The following is a 23389-nucleotide window of genomic DNA, read 5'->3' as shown; positions in this document are numbered from 1 at the left end:
CTTGTACCAACACCTCTGTTCCTGTTTGAGATCGTATACCGATTTCTTTAACCTGCAAACCAAATTCTCTTTTCCTTTTACTTCAAAACCTGGTTGGAGCATATAGATTTCTTCTTCAAGATCTCCATGGAGAAATGCAGTGTTAGCATCTAACTGCTCTAGTTGTAAGTCAAATGTATCATACATTGCTAGGACTGTTCTAATAGTAGTAAGTCGAACTACCAGAGAAAAGATCTCATTTCAGTCAATGCCTTCTTTCTGAACATATCCCTTTACTACCAATCTTGCACAATACCTCTCCATTTGGTCGTCATTGTTGTGCTTGCTTATATACTAATAACTTGTAGAAATACAAGTTATTGTGGCTCAAAAGTTGGAACAATTAGGGTCTTTAATGATAAAATCTCATCATTTTTAGAGAAAATGCATGGGAAATTACTCAAAACACTCTCAAACTCATACAAAAGAATGTTTATTGCTTAAAATACTACGGCACTAACGCATGATATTGCAGGATCTCAACAAATATTCTAAGTGTTGCAGGCAAAGTCTAACGCATGGTGCATGCGTCGGAGGAATTCAACGTAGGGAAGATTTATTGATTGAGGCTGTTTGTGTCAAATCACCACTTACAAGCATGGGCATCTGCAGCAGGCGGCGTCTGAAAAGCATCTGAGTGTCAGGCGGCTGACCAGGGTATGGAATTTAATGTTGCCCATCATCAAGTTGAAGAAGACCGATGCCTATAAATGAAAAAATCCCACCAGATGAACGAATCTTTTAGATCATTGCATAATTCTGAAATTTTGAAACCGTAGAGCTGTGTTGTGGTGATGAGAAGAACAAGTGGGAAGAGAACCACCACCATTGTCGATCAAGGAGCAGAGAAAACTAAGCTCGAGAGAGACATTTCTTCCAATTCTTCCACAAGTGGTTGTACATGAATTAGAATTAAGCCAAAGAGGACAAGAGATTGTACTCTGCGGCTTGACTCCTTTCATTTCATCCTACTTACCGTTTTCATCTTCTCAACTGATTAAATGTTGGTTTTGTAAAGACAATCAGTTTCTTTATAAATTCACATATTTGATCTATCATACTTTGCCACTGTTTATTTCTTGTTTATGTCGGATGCATCTATAACTTCATGTAAAGTTCCATTTCGAAATGCTTAAACCAACTAAATCAATTGGTAAAAGTAACTTTAGCTTAAATTATTCAAGAGAATAAGTAAGCCAGCATCAAGTTAGAAACGCTAGTACATCTAGAGATAGACGCACGGTGTTTGATTGCATCCTGTGATTGACGCATACATCCTAGAGATAGGTATTGTATGATATTCGCATTGAGAAGTGCCGAATAGAAGTCTAACGCATAAACGGAGATAAACGAGTCATCTCATTCACATCATATTCTTGTTCGTGTACACCTAACTTAGATCGACACATATCACTTTCATCAAACTCCATTTTTCGCACGACCTCTTATTTTTCTACTTGACCCTTTTGTATCTTCTTCCACACACACATCAGCTTAGTGTAAATAACTCATTTCTACATTCACTTAGGATATTTCTACAACAGTTACAATGCAAGGTCTGCGTTAGCTTTAATCTGAATCCCTGAGTTCGACCCTGGACTTACCAGGAACCTGAGTTGGATTTATACTTGAATCTGAGTCAGGAAAACTTGAAAGTCTATAGAGGAGCGTCCTGTTGCACATCATTAACGCATTAACGCATCATTCACATTTACACTTATTTTTCCATTTACTTTATACAATATACTCCTAAGCTCGAATCACGAAATCAACGAATATATACCCATTTGTTGTCGATGGGCTTTCTCCCTTGTGGTAGCGTTACAAGTTCCCAAGTCTTGTTCTTATGAAGAGCTTCTATTTCTTCCTACATTGTTGCCATCCACTGAGCAACATTTTAACTACTCATTGCCTTTTAGAAATTTAATGGCTCTCCATCCTCGGTTAGAAGATAATATACAACATTGCTCTCTATAATGTACTTAGATTTCCGTCTTTGTGGTTTTGTTATCTGATCGGATCGATGAATTTCTGGTATTTGTGACTCAGTTGGTTCTTGGATCTCGTGCATTGGTTCAACTTCCGAAGAGTCCTTCATAGATTCTTTTTCCACATGTATTGTTGTAGTCTCTAAGCTGTCATTTACAGTGCTATCATCTACTACTTGTTTCTTATCTTCCATAAAGATCACATCTCTACTGATGATAACCTTGTGCACAGTGGATCCCACATGCGATACCCCTTCACACTATCAACATACCTCAAGAATAAACATCTCCTGGGTTTTGGATCCAACTTTGTATTTTCTTAGGCATTGTACGTTACATACACTACTTCCAAATATATGAAGGCTCGAATAATCAGTCGGCTTCCCAATCCATATCTATGTAGGTGTCTTTAACTCAATTTCAATTGATGGAGCATGGTTCACTACATAACAAGCGGTGTTAACTACTTCTCCCAAAAAGACTTCTCTAAGCCTGCGGCTCCTAATATTGCTCTTATTTTTTCTGACAAGGTTTTGTTCATCTGCTTTATTACTCCCTTTTGTTGAGGAGTGTAAATAGTAGTAAACTGCCTTTTAATGCCTTCTTGATTATAAAATTCCACCAACTCATTGCTAATATATACTCCTTCATTATCTATCCGCAAACACTTAATCTTTTTACCAGATTGAAGTTCATATTGTGCTTTGAATACTTTGAAGATTGAACACACTTCTGTCTTCTTCTTAATAGGATGCACCCAACACCTTCTGGAGTGATCATTTGTGAGGACACAAACTACCTTGCTCCTCCTAGAGATATAACTAGTGTTTGCCATACATCAGAATGAACCAATTCTAAAATCACTTTACTTATAGAATTTGATGTATTGAACTTTGACCTATGTTGTTTATTTGTAACACAATGCTCACAAAAGGGTAGAGACACCTTAGTGAGCCCTGAGAGTAAATTCTGAATTTTTAAACCTAATTTAGACATGTGTCCAAGTTTCTGATGCCACGTCATCGAGGGCTTCTCACTTGGACTACTTAAAGTAATTGATGCTTCTCCTTCTTGCAAAGTTTCTCCCTCACGCATGTACAAGTTTGCATTCACCTTTTCTCCCTTCATAAGTATAAGCACAACTTGAATCACCTTCATGATTCTCTTATCAACTACAACTTTGCAATTAAGGTCATCAAGTTGACCTAAAGAGAACAAGTTCTTTTCTAGGCCTTTTACATGTTGCACCTATTGAATCATGCGAACTATATTATCATGGAACTTCAACTTAATAGTTCAATATCGAAAATCTTCAAGACATGATCATTACAACTGAACACAGATCCTCCAAAGATAGGTTCATAATGATAAAGTCATTCCCAATGAGAGGTCATGTGATAAGTAGCTCTTGAGTCGAAGAACTATACATCAGCTATTCTTTTTCTGCCTTCCATAGTTGTCACTACTTCACAAGACAAGACACCATTTTCATTTAGGGTGCTTGTTGTATTTACCTAATGATTGGAATTTTTCTTGTTTAGATTCCTACAATCCCTCTTCAGATGTCCCTTCTTTCCAAAATTATAATACTTCATATTCTTCTTACTTCTTGATTTTGACCTTCCTTGATTTTGGCTCCCACTTGAGCCACATTCTGCTAACCTCCCTCTTGTCACCGCCAGTGCTACTGCTTGTTGTGAATTTACCAACTTATCTTCTTTGTTCTTGTGCCAGTTTTCCTCTTTCAGGACAATAGTTGCAATATCATCAAAACTTAGATAGTCAGTGAGAACATTATTTGTTAGACTGATGACAAGTTGATCATACGAATCAGGAAGATTTTGAAGTAGAAGTTCAACGCATTCATTTGACTCTATTTTATAACTCAACAATGTGAATTGAGAAAATAGAATATTTATCATGTTCATGTGCTCCGTCATTAATGTAGACTCTGACATTTGAGAGTATACAACTTCCTCTTAAGGAAAATTTTGTTGGTGATTTGGCCTCGTACAATTTGGTGAGATGATCCCAAATCTCCTTTGTCTTTCTTTTCCTTAATGTTTAACAATATACTATCTGCAAATGCTAGATGAATATTTGTAATAACATTCTCATCCATCTCGTTCCACTCGTTATCATCTGTGATCTTCGTCAGCCTTTCATCGATGGCTGCAAGGCAATTATCTTTTCTCAAGAAAGTCTCCATCTTCAACTTCTACAACAAGAGATTAGTTCCATTAAACTTCTCAATCTCAAACTTTGTCGTCATTACTTCTATCACAAACTGTAAATAATCCTCGATCGTGCCTTTTAATTCAGGTGCAAAATATCTAACTTATTTGCTGATGTGGAGGATCCACTTATTAGTGGCAACCACAGAGCATACGGTAAGTAAATATTACATCCAAAATTAAACCAGGCTCATATACCATTTATTACGAAAATAACTGTGACCGAATAGAGTAAGATCGCAACTAAAGTAGATTGAGAATAATAATAATTAAGAAGAATAAATGAGAGAATAACACAAATGATTTATGTGGAAAATCCCTAAACAAATTAAGGGAAAAACCATGGGAAAAGATAGAAGAATTCCACTATCTAAAATAGTAAGCTCTCTTGTAAGAAGAAACTCTATCTATTTTATCTCACACACTTGTTGGAGATTTTCTAATGGTTTAGGAACCATGGGTCTCTACCTATTTATGGCCCAAAGAAACTCGGGCATCAAGCAAATCCAATGACTCCAAATTGTCCTTGATAGATGTGAAAGATCCAATGGTTCCAACTTAATCTTTGATCAATGTCAAAGATCTATAGGCCACAAATTGATCTTTGACAAAGTGTAAGATCCAAAGGCCCAAAATTGATTCCAAAAAACTTCTTGAATAATAAATAAGCCTTCTTGAAAAATGTTGATTATTTAACATATACCATCAACTACCATATCCTGAAATCGTCGAATGTAGTGGAATTGGATAACTCATTATGCACTCATAAACATAATGTCCACCACAAATCTCATTGGTGTTAACATTTCGTCATTACTGGTCAATAGATGCATGACAGTCATATTGTCCGACTTTACCATAGATCATTAAGAATCAACATTTAATCAAAATAATATTATATATAAAAAGTCTATAGAGTAAAAAAAAAACTATGGGACAATAACATTTTGCCAACTACCATGCTTTTTTTTCCCTCTCTAGTAAATGATAAATATGTTATGTTTTGCCTTTTGTGAAAAAATGAAATTTCTTCTAAAAGGGGTCCCATATATCAGAATTTGAAATATATTTATGTGTAGCCTAATACAGCTTTTTTAATGGTATCAATACAGGAAGGACATGAGAAGGGCAGCTTTCACTAAAACTTGTGAAAGGCCATTTCCCTATGTTCATTGTATTCACATTTAGTTAGTGTCAAGTTTCTTTCAACCTCTTTTTTTCCCTTCCCACTTTTTCACCTCATATTCTAAAAATATGTTAGCTAACTCTTTTAAATTATTGTACTCCTAGGTACCTCAACATTATTTACCTTTTTCCTCTCTAAATTTTACATGATCTTAAAAAATTTTAAAATAAAAACAAATCATTTGAAAGCATCATTAGTTTACAAATTTAGAACAAAAGAGCATATGATAGATGAAAATTAGGTTCATTAAAGCTAACCAAATTAAATGTTTAAACCATGTTTGGGATGGTGTCAAATCACCCATCAACCTGATAGTTTAACTTAGATCATGAGTTACGTTAATATTGTTAATTATATCAATGCTTCAACGACACTCTCCTTCACTTGGAAAAGTAATAACATATTATATATAGGGATTCCAAACACACGATTAGCTTCATGCTTTGATATATATCGCATATTAAATCACCAATCAATAATCTAAAATTTTAAGTTAATCGTATGAACCTAATTATTATATGATGATGATCCCACATTGGAAAAAAAATCAAGAAACCCCATGATCTTAATAAAATAGATGGACTACTCATTACATTGTCATGATTTTGATATGGAACTCACATGTTATCTAACATTATGTCATGAAATCGACAAATTAAAAGAAGAAAACGTAAAAAGGATTTACATGGTTTACTTACAGTATGTTAGCTATTACGTTCACAAATAGACCAAAACGAGACCCACGTGCTTTAGTTTACTAACAGTGTATTAGTTACGTCTATGGACAGAACAGGACTGACGTGTTCAATCATTCGAAGTTTTTCAGATAACAGATTCAAGACAATTTAACATACTATATCGAAAGATTGATTAAGATGAAAAAGGTAATATATAGTATACTTATAATATTAAAGTGGACCACTAGTTTGTCATAGGTAGAGCCCAAACATGGCAGAGGCTAGGAAAGTGTGAACTGTGTATGTATGTGTTTGTGCTGTTGCACATATAAATATAAATATACATACATATATATATATATATATATATATATATAAAATATTAACCCAATGGTGAATGGATGGATTTTCTCTCTCAGTTTGAAAATTAGCTGAGTTTTAGAGAGAGAAATTAAAGGCCCACCTTATATATAGAAAGGCAAATGGTCCTGTGTGTGTGTATATATGATCTTCTGCTGTCCTTTGAGCTTTACAGCCTGTGTGAGAGAGAGCAATGAGAGACAAAAGAAAGAAAGAGAAGAGGGAAATATTTGCAATTTGGAGATTTGAAGTTTAAAATGATTTCATTGAGAAATGACTGAGACTAAGTCAAAGGAAAAAAAGAAACACGGGTTTTATAAACAATCTCCTATAGCTTAAAAATACTTAACTGCATCTAGAGTATCATCTATCTTTGTATTTTTTATCAAATTGTCATACGATAAATTCTTCTTTTCTTTTCTTTTTGAAATATTTTTAATAAGAACGGGATCCATAAAGATAGATGTTATTCAAGACACACCTAAGAATTACTTATAAACTTATTTGTTCGCCGTGAATATTAAGATAAAAACCTAACATTATATTAGTCGATTTGCCTCTCACAATGCCAGTTTCACCTGTTTAAGAAAATATATAATTTTGCATCAGGTTGATGATTTCGTGAAGTAATTAATTAGAATTGTGTTTCTCCTTCTTGATTTTGTTTTTGGTTTTATTCTTAAAAAAAAATATTTCTCTATTGCTGTATGAATGATGAATCCATTGGATTTTATATTTATATACATACTCTCTTAATCTTAATTTGAAAATGTATTTTTAATTAATTGTCATACATAAGGCCTAAAACATTATTTGAACTAAATGTATATAAACTACATTAGTAATGGTATGTATTAAAATTTTAAAAATCTATAATCGCTACCAAAGAAAGCTTGAGGGTAATTATTTTAAATAGTAAAACTGATAAAAATATTTTTAAGTATATCAAAATACTATTATCTATGAGTGATAAACGTGATAAACTGCGATAGATTCTATTTGAAAATATTTGATGTCTTTTTTGTTTGGAAAAAATTGTATTTTTTGTTCCTAAATTTTGGGAGTTCTTATTTGGTCTCTAGGTTTTAAAATAATATATTTAATTTATGAGATTGGAGTTTGATTTCTATTTGGTCCCTAAGTTTTAAAATGTTACATGTTTATTCTTGAATTTTGAGCTTTGTTTTTATTTCATCTTACTTCAAGATTTACATTTAATTTAACCTTCCTTTTCACCAAATCTCACTTTAAGTTCTTGGTTTTAATGTTTAATAATCAATTTTTTTTAAAAAAAAAAAAAATAAACTTAATTTGCACTAATTTTTCATTACTATTAAATTTAATTAAAAAAATACATCATAATTAATATAAATTAATTAATTGAAAGTTAATCTCAAAGCGTAAAGTGTGCATTATATTAGTAAAAACTCAAAGTTGAAAGTATTAAACATTCAGTCCTAGGAACCAAACGAAAACTAAACTCAAAACTTAAGAGTAAAAATGTAATATTTTAAAATATCAATAGACCAGTTAGAAACTAAAGTCGAAAGTATTCCTAGATAAAAGTGTAATATTTTAAAATATTGAGACTAAATAGAAAGTAAATTTAAACCTTAAGGACCAAAAACTTTTTTTCAATTTTTTTAAAAGAATATAATCTCTTTTTTTCTCTTCTTTTATATTCATTTCTTCAATTTGTCAAAAGCGTAAAGGGTGATTATCAAGAGCTTCCTTCCACTCCACCGGTAAGTATTTTCTCCAGAAAAAATACACGAAGTACACTCATATCTATGCATTATACTCTTATCACACACGTTATTAACAATGAATTAAAATATTTTTTAAAAAAAATGTCATATGATAATTTATGATTATATTGGACAATTTAATAGAATGTATTAAGATAGGTATAGTCCGATTTTCTTTTTAAAGTATTTTTAACTCATAAGAAAACTCTCTATAATATTATTCTACAATTATTGGAGTGAGAGGGGAACACAATGTGACCCTCATAATCTTTGCTTCTTCTTGGGAGCAAGCTGTGTTCCTTTTACCAAAAAAATATTTATTTAATAATATGTATTTAATTTTTTTTTTCTCTCTCTCTCATGAATCATAATGAGAATAGCATGCATATTTGTACTATTAAAAAAAATTAAAAAAATGAAGAAAAAAAAAAAGGCCAAATTTGATCTTCCCCACACTATCAAAGATTTTGTCTCCCAAATTCAAAATTTCTCACCTTTTGGCTTTTCAACTTTGATATGCCAAATTCTTCCCCTTCTCTTTCTAAGTGCTCCATTTTAACTAAAACCCAATATTGTCTCTTTTTTTTTTCTCTATTCATCTTCATCATATGCCCTTTCTCTTTTGAGAACATTTTTTTTTTTTTTTTTTTTTGCATTACTAAAATTCTTGATAAGAGAAAGGTTAAGGTTTTATTATTATTGTTCTTATTATTATTATTATTATAGAACATGCAAAAGAAAGACAAAGGCTAAGATGGGTCTTTTTTTTTTTTTTTAATTTTTCCTATTGCTAAAAGAAATGAAACAGAAAAAGCAAATAGAACAAAACCAAAAGGGAATCCAGCCATTGAGAACCCACTAGAAATTTTGCATCATGAATTGACAAGAAGGGACATAATTCCAAAAACCCTTTTTCTCTCTTATTTATATTTTTGGGTTTTGGGTTTTGGGTTTTGGTTTGAAGTTAGATGTGACCATTTTTACTTAACCCTTTTTTTTTTCTTTTGTAGTTATTGATGAGGTTAATATATTTATAAAAAAAAATGATAATAACAAAAAGGAACAAACAAACAGTCTATTATTGAATTTGCATGGTCTATTTGGTACAAAATTTTCTATTTTTGGTATTCCCCATTTTGTCTTTGAAGTTAATTTCTTTTTTATCACTTGCTATTCTATTGGTAAATTTTAGTTGGTGTGAAGAGGTGAATTTTCTATTTGAATTTCAAAACTTTTTTGGCTCCTACTTTTACTTTTTAATCCTTCTTATTAAAAAAAGGTCATTTTAATTTTTACCTTGTATTTATTGTAAATGATTGATCACTATCATTCAGAATTTTTTAAATGTGTTAAAATTTCTTCTACATTATCAAAAAAACAAGAACTTTTGCAATTCGACCTAGTAGGAGTTATTAGGTCAGACTTCTTTATGGCTTACATTAATATTAGTTTGAATCCAAAAACTTCTATCAATCAATAGGGGTGGAAACGGTTCGGTTCGATTCGATTTGATGGTCAAATCAAACCGCATATCAAATTCGGTTTTGGCATTTTTAAAAAATCCAAAATTTCTTTAAAGTGGATCGAACCGCATTTTTTGGTTTCACTGAGTTTTCGATTCGACTTTTGCGGTTTGAATGACCACCCCTATCAACCTATACATAATTTCAATTAGTTTAGGTATATATTCTAAACTAAGAGGTTAGAGGTTTGAATTCTCCCGATGTCTCGTGTCATTAAAATCTAATATTTAAAGAAAATAAAATAGTAATTTAGTTTTAAAATAAATACCAATATAGTAAACTAAAAGATTCATACCAAATTTAAAGTTTGATCCAAAACAACAAAAGAGAGACACTCTTACCACTAAAGGAGCTCAAGTTTTAAAAAGATGTGGAAGAAATAAATAAACAAAGTATAACTTTTTGGGGGGAAAAAATAAAAAGATGAGTCCCAATAACAATTTACCAAAATAAAAATTGACCTCTTTTTTTTTCTTTTTTTGAAATAATAAAAATTGACCTAGTAGCTTATACATTTGAATTTCATAAATATGAATTATTTAGTGAAGGCATTGAAACATGTGAATGACAAAAGGCAAAGGGCCATATCTAGGGCATTGAGAAAATAATAAAAAGTGAGAGATCCAAAAGCACAAGTGAGTTTTTGATCAATAATTTTAGTTGAGTGCATTTTTCTCTACCTCCCATTACCTATAACCTTTCATTTTTCCTTTTTTTTTTTTTTTTCAACTTTGATGTAAACATGCCTAATATTACAAATGCAATTCCCACTATCCCTTTTGTTATATATTAAGGATTGTTCATAGAAGATATGATTAATTAAAAATACATATGATGTGTGCCAAATGAAAAAAAAAAAAAAAAAAAGGCAAATATATGATACTATTTTAATTTTGTTTATATAATGTAAATATATAAAACAAATAATATTGTAATCCGTCTCAAGATGTTCACGTTTGTATACATTATTCTACTCTAATCCATTTTTAGAAAGAAGTAGGATTAGTTTGCCAAGTGACAAATTACGAATGAAAAATTGAGTGGAAAATACGTAAGATGGTTGTAGCCTAGGATGTCTCTAAGTATTTTTCATTCAATAATTAATATGAAGACTAAATTAATATCTATCACTATAATTAAGTGTTAAGGACAATAAACCTTAGCTTATAAACTCATAATGGCATGATATTATCTACTTTTAGCATAAGTTATTTATGCCTTTACGTTTTGTTTCATTTAAGAAGGTCCATATCAAATAGAGACATTGTCGCTCAATTATATACTCATGATCTTCTCATTTTTCTAACGAATGTAAGACTTTATTGATGGTACCGGGTCTAAATCACTATGATTCAAAAAAACAAAGTAATTTCAGAATGATATTTTATATAATTAAAAATATGTTTATAGGAGTGATTTGGGTGAACATGAATTGTTTATAAGTGATTTTCATATATAACCATTTTATTGTTTGGTTTTAGCTTTTAAAATTTTATGTCGATTTTAAATAAGACATACCTATACCTTAAATTAAATTACTCATTTGTAACAACATTTGAAACATCATGAAAGGGGACTGACTGATTACAAAAACCCCACCAAAATTAAAATATGAAGATTTTTTTTTTTTTTTTTTAAGTTTGTTTATCTTCAAAACCCAATAATTATTCACAAGTCCCTTGCATTTTATAGTTTGTAATTAACTGTTTCTATCAATTAGTTTGAGTTCAATCATTTCGATGCAAAAAACAAACAAATGAAACAATAATAAATCACATGTAGTAATAATTAATGTTTAGATTTGGAAAAACTAATTTTAGAACAAAAAGTTAAGATTTGAGATTTGACCTAACAAAATACAAACCTCAAAAGATGAGTGTAGTTAGAAGACAAGAAGATGACAAGAAAAGAAGAGAACATATAAATGATGGGGAGGGAAATATAAATAATGACTTTATGAGGGGTATGGGGAGAGTATACTAAAGAAAGAAAGAAACACAGAAGTAGTTCTCCAGAACTGAAAAAACAAAAGCCAAAAAAAAAGTGCTTTGGGAAACTTAAATTAAAAATAAATAAATAAAGATGAAGAGTTTGGGGTTGCTTCAGAAAAAGGTAAGAGAGATTAGGTTATCATAAAGTGAGAATATGGTCTTCTCTTCTCCCTCTACAACCACTCCCTTCTGCCACCCAATTTAATCTCTTTCTACAAGGTCAATTCTAGAGAGAGAAACCCCTATAGGAGTGAGAAAAGTATATTGCCCCCTCCACATTGACATTAGAGGTTGTTACCACTTATCTTTACAATGATATGATATTACTTTAAACATAAGTGTTCTCATGATTTTGTATTTGATTTCATCCAAAATGTCTTGTAGGTAAAATATATATTTTTTTTTATATGATAACGAAAATACTAACCTACACATAAAATTCTTATAATAAAAATTACTATCCAAATCCAACATAACTCAACTAGTCATTTGAATTTTCTCGTTGTCATTGTAATAAAGAAAAATAATAAGAGTTGTTATTTGAAAGAATGAAGGTTTAGGAAACTTAAATGTAAATAATATGTAGGAGGGATGTAGTTGTATATAGAGTATAATTTCTTCGACTTTTGACCTCGAAATCAACTAACAATTTTGATTGCTATGGCGGGAGAGAGAGTATCCCAAATTGGTCTGCAACACAAATTCCTAAAACGACCAAAAATTAAGAAACAATAATAATAAAGAAAATATCCATAATGTATTGGTCAACCTGAATAATATTATGAAATTAATCCTTGACTATAAGGGTATGGCCGACATTGTGTCCCTCCTCCCACATGCAAACGAAAAAAACAAACACACTCCCAAAATCTTGTGGCCCTATCTAACCTTCCCTTTCCATTCTAATTAATGTCACTCACCAACATCATTAATCTTTGTTTATCTATATATACACAACAACAAGTCAGTATGAAGAATTCGAACTTTTGATCTTTTTGATCGGATTTATGTGTCTTGATCGAAAGTATGTATTTTAATTGGTTGAATTTTATTTTCTGTTTGTTCTTTTTTAGTACAACAAATATGGAATATAGAGATTTGAATATCTAGCAATCTGGCTTCAAGAAAATGATGCATATCAATTACTATTGAATAATGGTCATTCTTGTGGTCACTATCTATCATTTTGTTGAACAAGTCAATAACCAAACAACTATGTAAAATGATCCCATTTTCCACATTCATTTACATGATATTTATATACTATAATAATCAAGGTTTAAAATCAATTTTATATTTATAAAAAATTATATAAAATATACTCTTTTAATTCCTAAATTTTTAAAATTTTGCTTAAAGGTGTTTTGAAAATTTCTTTATTATTATTTTAAATATTGCAACGACATTCTAAAATCAAAATGTTAACATGTCAACAAAAATTTAAGGAAGGGTAACAAAATAAAGAGGAATATAATAGAAGCAAATACTCATGAATTTCATCATATACAACATAATTAGTTAGCTATAGAAAGAGAAGAACAAGAACAATCTCTCTCATCATCATCATCATCATTTCATATCTCAATATTTCCCTCCTTTTTGTGTGTCTGTTTTTGTCTTTGCCAAAATGCCATTTCAAAACAGGGGAAGGCTAATGATAATGAATCTCTGCAAATTTGGTTTTAATTCAATACTTTCATCGAGTGGGTCTGATTCTTTTGGAAGAAGAAGAAGAAAAATGTGTATATGCTGACACAATTGTCCCCATTTCCCACGAATCGTTGGAGCTTTCACAGCTGAAATCAGCCTCTATTACTCCATTTGGGCTCCCTGTTTCTGCTTCTGTTTCTGTTTCTGATGATTCTACTTCTGCTTCTGATTCTGCTTCTGCTTCTGCTTCTGCTTCCACCTCCACATGCTTCCTCTTCATTGATCCTTTTGCTTTTGCCTCCATTATCACTTTACAACACTCCTTCACTCTCCCCTGTTTTCATCAAAACCATCATTTTAATTACAATTTCCACTCTTTAAAGCTTTTGAGTTATTGGAGGTTTAGTTTATAGAATGAAAGTAATGTGATGTAATGTACCAACATCCAGTTTTGTGATGATAACTTTATTTTATTTGCGTTTTTGTTTAAAGTGAATTTGAAGGAATGATCATGATTTTAAAAATGAATATGGTCTAATTAAGCATAACTCATAATATAAAGGGTTAAATTATCATTTAGGTATTAAAAAAAAAGGGAAAAAGAAAATATCACATGTAATAAAGTAATAACAAAAGCCAAAACTATTACTTTTTAAAAGTTCGATGACAAAAATACATTTTGAAATTTTTGAATACAAAATATTCACTTTTTCAAAACTCAACAACCAAAAGAGATGTTTAAAAAGTTAAAGAACCAACCAAAATAAATCGAATGTAAAAATTCGTGAAATTAATTTATAATGTATTTCGATATAAAAGTAAAATAAAAAATACTTTTAGTATATCTTAAACAATACCTATCTTCATTCAACTATCCTATCACGATAAACTGATTTTTTAAAAAAATATATTTATTTAAGTAGATTGCACAATGTTAAATACAAATATAAGTTTACATTTCATATTAGTATTTTTTTTTTCTTGGGAAAAACCACGTGTAACATGTTTATTGGAGTATTTTTAGTAAATATTTTCGTAACATATTAATCGTTTCTCAAATATTAGAAAATTATCTATATCCTTCTGCAATAAAATAAGACAAAGTTCTTATACGTTTGAAATGAAAAATAAAATAAAAATAAAAAAAACATTTCCTTCTTTTCTTCCTCTCGAAGATGAGATAAAGAAAGAGATTTTGGGGTTTTTCCATAAAATATAGAAAATAAAATAAAGGGTAAAAATTTGGGGGGGAAACCTTGTTTATTTTGAGGGCACTAAGAAGATGATCTTGAAACTCCTCCAATGGGTTACAGTTTCCCATCTCTTCAACAACGCTTACCATTGTTGATACCGCCATTACAGAGGGAAGAATCCCTACCGATCTCGAATCTGTTCAAAAGTAAAAACTAAACTCAACACCAAAATCCAAACAAAATGAAGCTTTCTTACAGCAACAAAAATGGCGGATTTTTAAATTTACCAGAGACGAGAGAGAGAAGAATACGCTCACAGCGTCTAAGAAACTCTCTTTGAATGTACTGATTCTTCATTCCAAGCCCTTTCATTATAATACCCAGAAACGAAACAGGGGTTACTGGATGCATCTTCCATTGCAGAGCAGTGAGCACCAAAAGCTCCATTCTCTGTATCGTTTTCGCTTCAAAAATGTACTTTGAATCCTCCACCTGCAAAAATTATCAAATGGGCTTCTTTAAAAACCGATTTATTTTAATGGGTTTCTCTCAAAAATCTTTGTTTCTTTATAAAACCTGGAGATCTAGAAGAAGAGGGACACGAATTTCTTCGAATTTAGCAGCTAAAGAGATGCAAGTTACAGCAAGAAGTTGAAGCATCCATGGCTTATCTCTTTGAAAATGAGGACCAGAGAGGATTCTATCAAGGTAGTTAATAGCTAAGAGAGCTGTGAGAGAGGAGAAGCCATAAAAGGCATTAACTTTAAGCAACCAGTCGATGGCCTCCGTTCTAGCGAGAGACAGAGCATTATCTGTTTGAATCAAGGTTTTCAAAACGGCGCCGGTTTGGAGATTCTGGTCGTTTTCTTTGGACAACAAATGACTGAGCTCCTCGTCTTCGCTAACAAGGAAATGGGTTGTTTCTTGGGAAAGAGGGAAGTCGTTGGTGCCGCCATTGTTAAGGAAAATGGGATGCTCTGTTTGATGGTGTTGTTGTTCAGTGCAGTGGAGGAAGTCGAGGAAGAAGAGAGAGCTATGGATGCGTTGGGTTCTGTGTTTATTTGAGTGCAAAGCCATCTTCTTCTTCTTCTTCTTGGAAGAAGAGGATTGAGTTGTGTAGAGTCATTATAGGAAGGAGAGGAAAACCCCCATTTTCCCCCTTTTTCTTTGTTTACTTTTTGGTTCTTGTTCTTGTGCTTTTTAGTGTTGGGGATGGAGGAGAGAAAAAGAGAGAGATACGAGATGAGTTTTTAGCAGAGTGAGTTTCAAGGTTGTCTTTTTTATACAATTTTTATACACTAGAGAGACTAGAGAGAGAAGAAAATTTATTTAATAAATGTGGATTTGAAAATATATATGTTTGAAATATTTTTTAATTTTCTTCGTGCATTTAAACGTGTAAAATTATTAGTCATATTGTGGTAGTCTCCTATAATAATTTTGATGAAAGGCGAGATTGTGAAAGAAGAATACTTTATCTATACAGGTTGGCCTATAGACAGTCTTATTAATAGATGTCACTTGATGATTTTGTAATTTTAGATAGATACAAGATACTGCAAAAAAAAATTCAAATTGGAGACAAGAACCATATTGTTAAATAAAAATTAGGATACATTAATAATAATTAACATATACTTGTTCATTTGAGATTGAAGGTTCAAATTCTCATACGCTATTTGTTGTACTGAAAGGTGTTCTAAATGTGGATTACGTATGTGGAGGATAGTTCTCTACAAGTTTAATCGTGTTCGATGGTCGAATGGTGATCTGATAGTCATATTAAATAATTATTTTCTTATTAAGATCTCAATTTGTTTACTCTTAGATCAATTTGAAGGTTAATAAAAACAAACAATGGTGTTAGAAAGTGGATGATAGTATTTTTTTACCAATGGATGTGTAGGGTAAAAAAGTAAAGTGTTGTTTGTTTTGAATTGAAAGAGAGGGAGAAATGGATATTGTGGTTTGGGTGTGTTTGTATTGGCACAAGCATCTAAGATATTATAACAAGCTCTTTGTTCTTATGGTAACCAAAATAAAAGAGGCTTTTTTGAGTGGAAGACTACTTTAGTTGCATAGGATTTTGTTTTGTGTATTAAAGTATATTCTTTGAATAACTTCTTTTTCTAAGGGTAGATGTGAATATTCAACCTTTTATTTGTGATTCATTTGTTCTTTAAAAAAAGAACAAAAGTAATTTAGTTTATTAGATATATGATCAATACATCTTTGTGTGATAGCTTTTAAATACATCCTTTGATTTCTTTTATGTTTGAATTATCACTCCTTTTTCCCTTATATTTCAAATTTGTCCTTGAAATTAATAAAGAAATATATGGTGATGTGATATATATCAACTATCCTTTTTTGAGTTAATATTAATTTCCACAAGTATTATTCTCTATTTGGATTAAAGATATCATTATGTCAAAATAAGCTTAATATCCTACCGACTTAATTTCTCAATTGTTGTATTAGAAAAATGGAATAATATTACATTAATTGTATTTTCTATTCTACTTAAATGTATGAAAATATAGAAGTCGACTAAAATATTATCATAAAATACTTCATATGTCAAGTCTTTAATTAATGCCTCAATTTCCAACATTATTGAAAAAGAAATTGATTGAACCTTTTTTTTTTCAAGTATCAATAAGAAATTTAGGTTAGATACGCAATCTTAAAAAAGAAATTTTAAAACTTAAATTAAATATAAATCAAATTGCATTTTATATTTTCAATATGTCAAAGGAAATTCAGAAATGAAATTTAAATTAAACGATTATTCAAAACGAATTTCATAATATATTTTTGAACTATAAAATTAATTATAGTTATTCATTAACTATTAAATTAATATAAATTATTATTATTCTTATTAATTTATGTATAAACGTGTTCTATGTTTAAAATTTTGTATAATTATCAATTTGTAATATCATATAATTTATAAAACTTTATATAACATATATTTTAATTTATAGCTTTATTGACATTTTAAATATTTTTTAATATAATTATGCATTTGAAAATTTTAAATTCAAAATTTTAAAATTAGTAAAAATATTAAAATGTTGTTTTCAGAATTTGCACGGTTTGGATATCAAAATCTGAAAGTAGTTTTCAAAACCAAAATCTAGATTATTTAAACCTTATTTGGTAATCATTTGTGTCCCATTTGGTAACCATTTCGTTTTTTAGTTTTGGTTTTTCAAATTTATGCCTTTTTTATTTCCTTTTTTTTTTATTTTTACAATGATTTACATCTTTGATTGAATTCTTAACCAAATTCCCAAAACAAAAACGAGTTTTTAAAAGCTAATTTTAGCTTTTCAAAATTTAGCTTGGTTTTTTAAACCTATTGGTAAAAAGTAGATAACAAATGAAGAAATTTGGAAGTAGAATTAGTGTGTTTATATGCTTAGTTTTTAAAAACAAAAAATAAAAAATCAAATGATTACCAAACGGGGCCTTGATTTTTTTTAAAAAAATTGACTAAAAATTAGACCATTGTACTTAAAAAAATGCAAATCATAGTAAGAAATAGAAAGGTAATAAGCTTAATTTTTAAAAATTAAAAAAATTAAAAAAAAAAAAAAAGAAAAAGTGGCTACCAAATGAGGTCTTAACAAATGCAATATATATTCGTTGAATTTAGTAAATCTAAAATGAATAAAAAAATAATTCAAATTGTCTATAAATATATTCCTAAAAAATATCGTTCCAAATGGGCATGATATACTTTTCTTTGAATGATCATGTACTAATCTAGCTTTTTTTTTTTTTTTTTTAGCTAAATATAAATATGAATTTATATCTGAATTTTACTTAGAAAGTCTAATAATATGGCCCCACCTTTTCTTGCTTCTAACCGACATGAAAATATTAGTTAGATTTTTCATATAAGGTGGTGTCGAATATAACTTTCAACAATTGAAGAAATAAGATATACAATATGGTTGACAAACTTGTAACATTATGAGTCAAGCCATGTTATTATTTGAATTTAAATCTACCTTTTTGTAAAAGCGACAATTTAAATATATAATAGAAATAATTTGTTCTTTAGGGAAGGTGTGTTGATGACTCAATTTTGTTTTGTTTCAAACGAAAGGAAAATAATAATAATTTTTTGCAATTTTCTTTTTTCTTTTTTTTATTGCGAGTTCTTTTTTAAATTACTTTATCCTCTTCTATTCAAAATATGTAAAAGACAAAAGAATGCAATTAAATTAAGTCTTTTATTCTACTAGATTTTGAAGTAATTTAAAATTTAAATAAATATAATACCATATCATATACAATATGAAACAATTTAAAGTGGTTAATGTGGTAGGAAAATAACATTATAAATCAATTGGTTAAGATATTATCACTCTTACATATTAAAAAAAAAATATTGTATTTTTACAATATTATATTATCCTTCTATAATTAAGTACATTATTATAATTTTATCATAGTCTAGTTAGAAGGTCTTCGCTTACATTATGCTAGCTATCTTTATTTTTGTGTTATAGATATTCTCATGTTATAGCTAATTTGAGCCATTCATCGTATTTTTAATCAGAAAATCGAAATAAATAAATAAGTCAATCCAATTATATTTTTATTTTTTAAATTTTATTTTTAATTTTTTTTATTTTTGGTTATGATAGGTCAATTCAACCAATATTTATATCTCATACCATCATTTTATTATTTTAATTTTAATAATAAAGAATTAGTAGACTCATTTTCAGAGTTCACACATGTATTTCAAAACTATCTAATTTATTGCTGTACTTCAAACTCTTACTTTTTTTAAAAAAAAAAGATTATATATATATATATATATATATATATAAGACAGATATAATATAATATAAAAAATGGAATTGATGGAAAAAAGATGTGTATAACTTTAATGGCATGTATTTAGCCTACTGTCATAAATTGGATTTTAATATTTTGAATGTAATCTCAATAGGGTTTAGTTTTTCATTTATTTTCTTTTTTTTAAGGATTTATTTTCTACTTTTAAAAGTTATAAATCTAATCGTTGAAAATTTAGCATACTTAAAATTAATTGACATATATTATCTTCCTTAGAATTGAAAACCTTCCTACCTTCATTTGCTGTACTAAAAAAACCATTATAAATCTCTGTTTAAAAGTATTGTGTTTTTTTCCTTGTTTATTTTTAATTAAAAACATCATCAAATCTAAAAATTTAGGTCATCATTTGAATTTTTAGTTAAATTCTTAAATTTAAAAAAATATTTTAAAAGTAGAAAAAACTTTTATGTGAGAATTGTATTTATAAGTTTAAATTTTAAAATTCAAATATGATTATTAAAGATGATCTTAATAGTTTTTTTTATTTCAATTCACAAATATTTCCTTTTGAATTTAATTTAAAAAGTTTGTAGTACTGATTCGGATATCAAAAGTTTAACCCTCTCGCTTATAAAATAATGATAATGAAATCACCTTGCATTAGAATAAAAAAATTGAGGAAAAAAAGGAGTCGGTAGACAAAGCACTGAAATATGAATAATGAAGTAAATGTTCACAAGAAAAAAAATATCGCCAAAAACACTATTGCTAATCCAAAATTAATTATATTTTAAACCATTGACCTTATCACATCATTACTTAAAATTTTAAGTTCTTTTTTATAGAGTATGTCTAAATTAATTTTAATTTTTTTTTAACATGAGTACAGTTGAATTGGCCAAAAATTTATATTATAATATTCAAATGTTTTATTCAAAGGTGTGTGTGTGTGTTTTTTTTTTTAAAATTTTCTAACATGCCGGAAAATGTATGAATTTAAAAAGTCAAAATTATCTTAAATTTTTAACTTAAACTTTCAATTTCATCAAATAATGTAGTAACTTAGTATATTGTAATCTTAATCTTCTTATTGAAAAAGTATTTGCAGTTTTTACTGTTAGTATATTTTTGTTTGCAAATCATTGAAAGAAAGAGTATTCTCATTTATTTTTAATAAATTATAAAACATATGTATGGTAAAATCATTTTGACAATATCTCAAAGAAAACAATATTAAAGCTTTTTTTTTTGGTTAAAATTGTACATTTTGACAAAGTTATCCAATGATGAGTTAACTTGTGCATTAATAAATTTAAATTTAAACAAAACTTAATATTAATGAATTTAGTGAGTTTACAAAGCTTTTTACGTTTTTTCTTTTTCAAAATTAGTGAGTGAATTAAAGAAAAACATCACAAAACTTAGCTAGAATTGTGGTCCAATTTATCAAATTAAAAATTTATAAGTGAAAATTTAAAGGTAAAATTGGGAGAATATTATAACTTTTAAAAATAATTAGTAAAATACTGTAGTTTTGAAAATAATTAGAAGAATATGGTAGTTTTGGAGATTTGACTTGTACGAATTTTTTTAATTGTTATGGTGTTTGTCGAGTATTCAAAACTCGACCAACAATTATCTTTTTCTGTTTTTTTTCTTTTTTTTTTCAATAATATTTCTTTACCTTTCCTTAAACAAGGTATTCTATTCAAATTTATTCTTCTATTTCATAATAATAAGAAAAATTTACCCTTGTATTTCTTAATAATAAATAAAAGTTATATCCTTAGTTGTTAACTCTAAGAGACATCATAGAAAAAATAAATTCTCAATTTTTTTCTTCAATATTACAACTATTGTTCATAATTGGAAAATAATAAAATGTAGATTAAAATGTTCAAATCAATATATCAACTTAATGTTTCTCATTCATCTAAATAATAATAATAATAATAATAATAATAATAATAATAATAATAATAAAAACATGTCATACAAGGCGGACGTTGTCAATTTCAAACTGATTGTTGTCGTCGACTTTGAACTTGAGGTTGCTCTTGTTCTCTTGATTTTGCTCTGGTTTCTCTTGATCCTCTAGTGGCTCTAGTATCTCTACCGGTGCTTCATAGTATAAATATTCGTTATGCTCTCAACGACCGTGCCCATGTCCATGCATGTATGAAGACGATAGTCTGACCTCTAAATCATAATATCCTAAACCAAATGTTAGCATCATCATCATTAGACTAACATAACTAGTCTGGCTCTGCATTTGTGTCATAGGAGGCAATTCTTCCACATTGCGGTCTACTCATCAAACTCATCTTCTTCTACTTGAGCACGTCCCCTATGCCTAGGAACTAGTGGAGGAGCAATAAGTATATCGTACATATAATGTATCTCCTCCGTATAGCTCCCGTTATTACTGCATATAGTAAGAACCTAGTTTGGATCATTTCCAACATCACGAAGGCTACTGTTGCTCGATCTATGTGAATCATAAAAAATTAGATAATATTTAAAATAAACTTAAATGAAAAATAATTAGACAATATTTAATTATGTACCAAATGACTGAAAATTGGTCCCAGACGAGTAATGTAGTGCCTTGTAATATTATTATACCAATTGATGTAATCTTTAGTTGCATCCCTATCAAATTGCGCAATTGGAACCCCCATTGCAATAAACCTTCTACGATACTACCATCGCACTACCAAATGTGCAACTTTTTTAGACCAATCTGCAGAGGTCAATGTCATGCAGTAGGAGTTCGATATTGCATTCTGATGGGACATTCTGTTGGAAACCAAATTGTCTGATCAACCTGCCAGGAAGATGTCACTCACCAATATGAAAACCTATGAGAGACTTATCATCTGCTATGTGTCTTGACCGTTTGTACAAAAATTAGGCAAAGTGTACACGACAACTTTGTAAGGCTCCCAAATAATCTGAAACATAGAATATTATATTAAAAATATTAAAGATGAGTATGTTAAAAATATGTATAAAAAATTCAATTGAGTTCAATATTCATATACTTGATCAGGTTGAAGCAAATCAAACATGATCTATACTGACTAACTACATGTGTAGCTGACCTAGTTACATAAAATTAGTCTCTCTACCTATATTATTAAATTAACATTTTAGATTTGAAATTAACTATATTAGTCATATAAAAATATTTGTTAAATTAAATTAAACTAAAATCAACTAAAATAATATACTGAGAACCGTAGGCTCGCCTAGCAAATTGATCATCATTGACATGTCAAAGCTGTGGAGCCATTGTTGAAAATCATTCACAAGCCCATAATTGTAGAAATATTAAGTGCCTAATGATTTCACGAACGTTAGGTTTTGTTGTCATGCATAACTGTCTATAAAGCCATGCTAAATACGCTCCATCCCAAGAATAATGTCCCGCTTCAAAGAGGTTGGCTAACAATGGCAGGAACATCAAGTGTACGAAGTGCTTGACTTATCAGAAAACAAACTTCCACCCATCATCTATAGTATGTATTCATATATCTCATGACAGCTTCCTTGGTTGCATCATCAACAAGCTCACGAAAGTGTGTCCCTAATCGTATTAAATTTAATCTTGATCCTCTAATTTTATCAGCAGGTGGGGTCACACCGAGTAGCATTTGACAAATATTGAGTCAATCATCATGCATTACTCTGATAACAGGCTCGTCGTCATCAGGCAACCGAAACAATACTTCTATATCCTGTAAGGTGATAGTTTACTCTCTAGTAGGCACATGAAACATATGCGTCTTTAGTCCTCATCTCTCAATCAGTGTAGTGATGTGATGTCAATTTTATTGAATGAATCCTAATATGGTCACTCATAAAATCTTGATGTACAGAGTAGTAGTAGTATTCTAAGGTGGAGTGGGATAATGTGATAAACAACTGTCTCTCGACATCTACAATATATCTAGCCTGCAGTACGATCTTGCCA

The 23389-nt window shown here is 29.4% G+C and overlaps 1 protein-coding gene across 1 annotated transcript; it reads right to left on the bottom strand.

Moving 5' to 3' along the window:
- Window positions 1-13197: 13197 nt before the first annotated feature.
- On the bottom strand, window positions 13198-15851 carry LOC120077663 (cyclin-D3-1-like). Its single transcript, XM_039031616.1, has 4 exons — window positions 15166-15851; window positions 14877-15081; window positions 14652-14785; window positions 13198-13730 (listed from the first exon to the last, which is right to left on the bottom strand). The coding sequence occupies exons 1-4, from the start codon at window positions 15664-15666 to the stop codon at window positions 13443-13445; spliced, it is 1128 nt and encodes a 375-aa protein (XP_038887544.1). The 5' UTR covers window positions 15667-15851; the 3' UTR covers window positions 13198-13442.
- Window positions 15852-23389: the final 7538 nt, after the last annotated feature.

Source organism: Benincasa hispida, chromosome 5 (assembly GCF_009727055.1).
Source record: "Benincasa hispida cultivar B227 chromosome 5, ASM972705v1, whole genome shotgun sequence".
Lineage (NCBI taxonomy): Eukaryota > Viridiplantae > Streptophyta > Magnoliopsida > Cucurbitales > Cucurbitaceae > Benincasa > Benincasa hispida.
The sequence above is the reverse complement of the archived record's forward strand: the minus strand, read 5'-3'. Positions and strand labels throughout refer to the sequence as shown.

Coding starts and splice junctions, on each gene's coding strand:
- LOC120077663 (XM_039031616.1), bottom strand. CDS start 15,666: ATGGCTTTGCACTCAAATAAACACAGAACCCAACGCATCCATAGCTCT. Junction 14,786..14,876: donor TCTTCTCTCTCTCGTCTCTG/GTAAATTTAAAA, acceptor ACTTTTGAACAG/ATTCGAGATCGGTAGGGATT. Junction 13,731..14,651: donor GTGCCCTCAAAATAAACAAG/GTTTCCCCCCCA, acceptor TGATGAAAACAG/GGGAGAGTGAAGGAGTGTTG.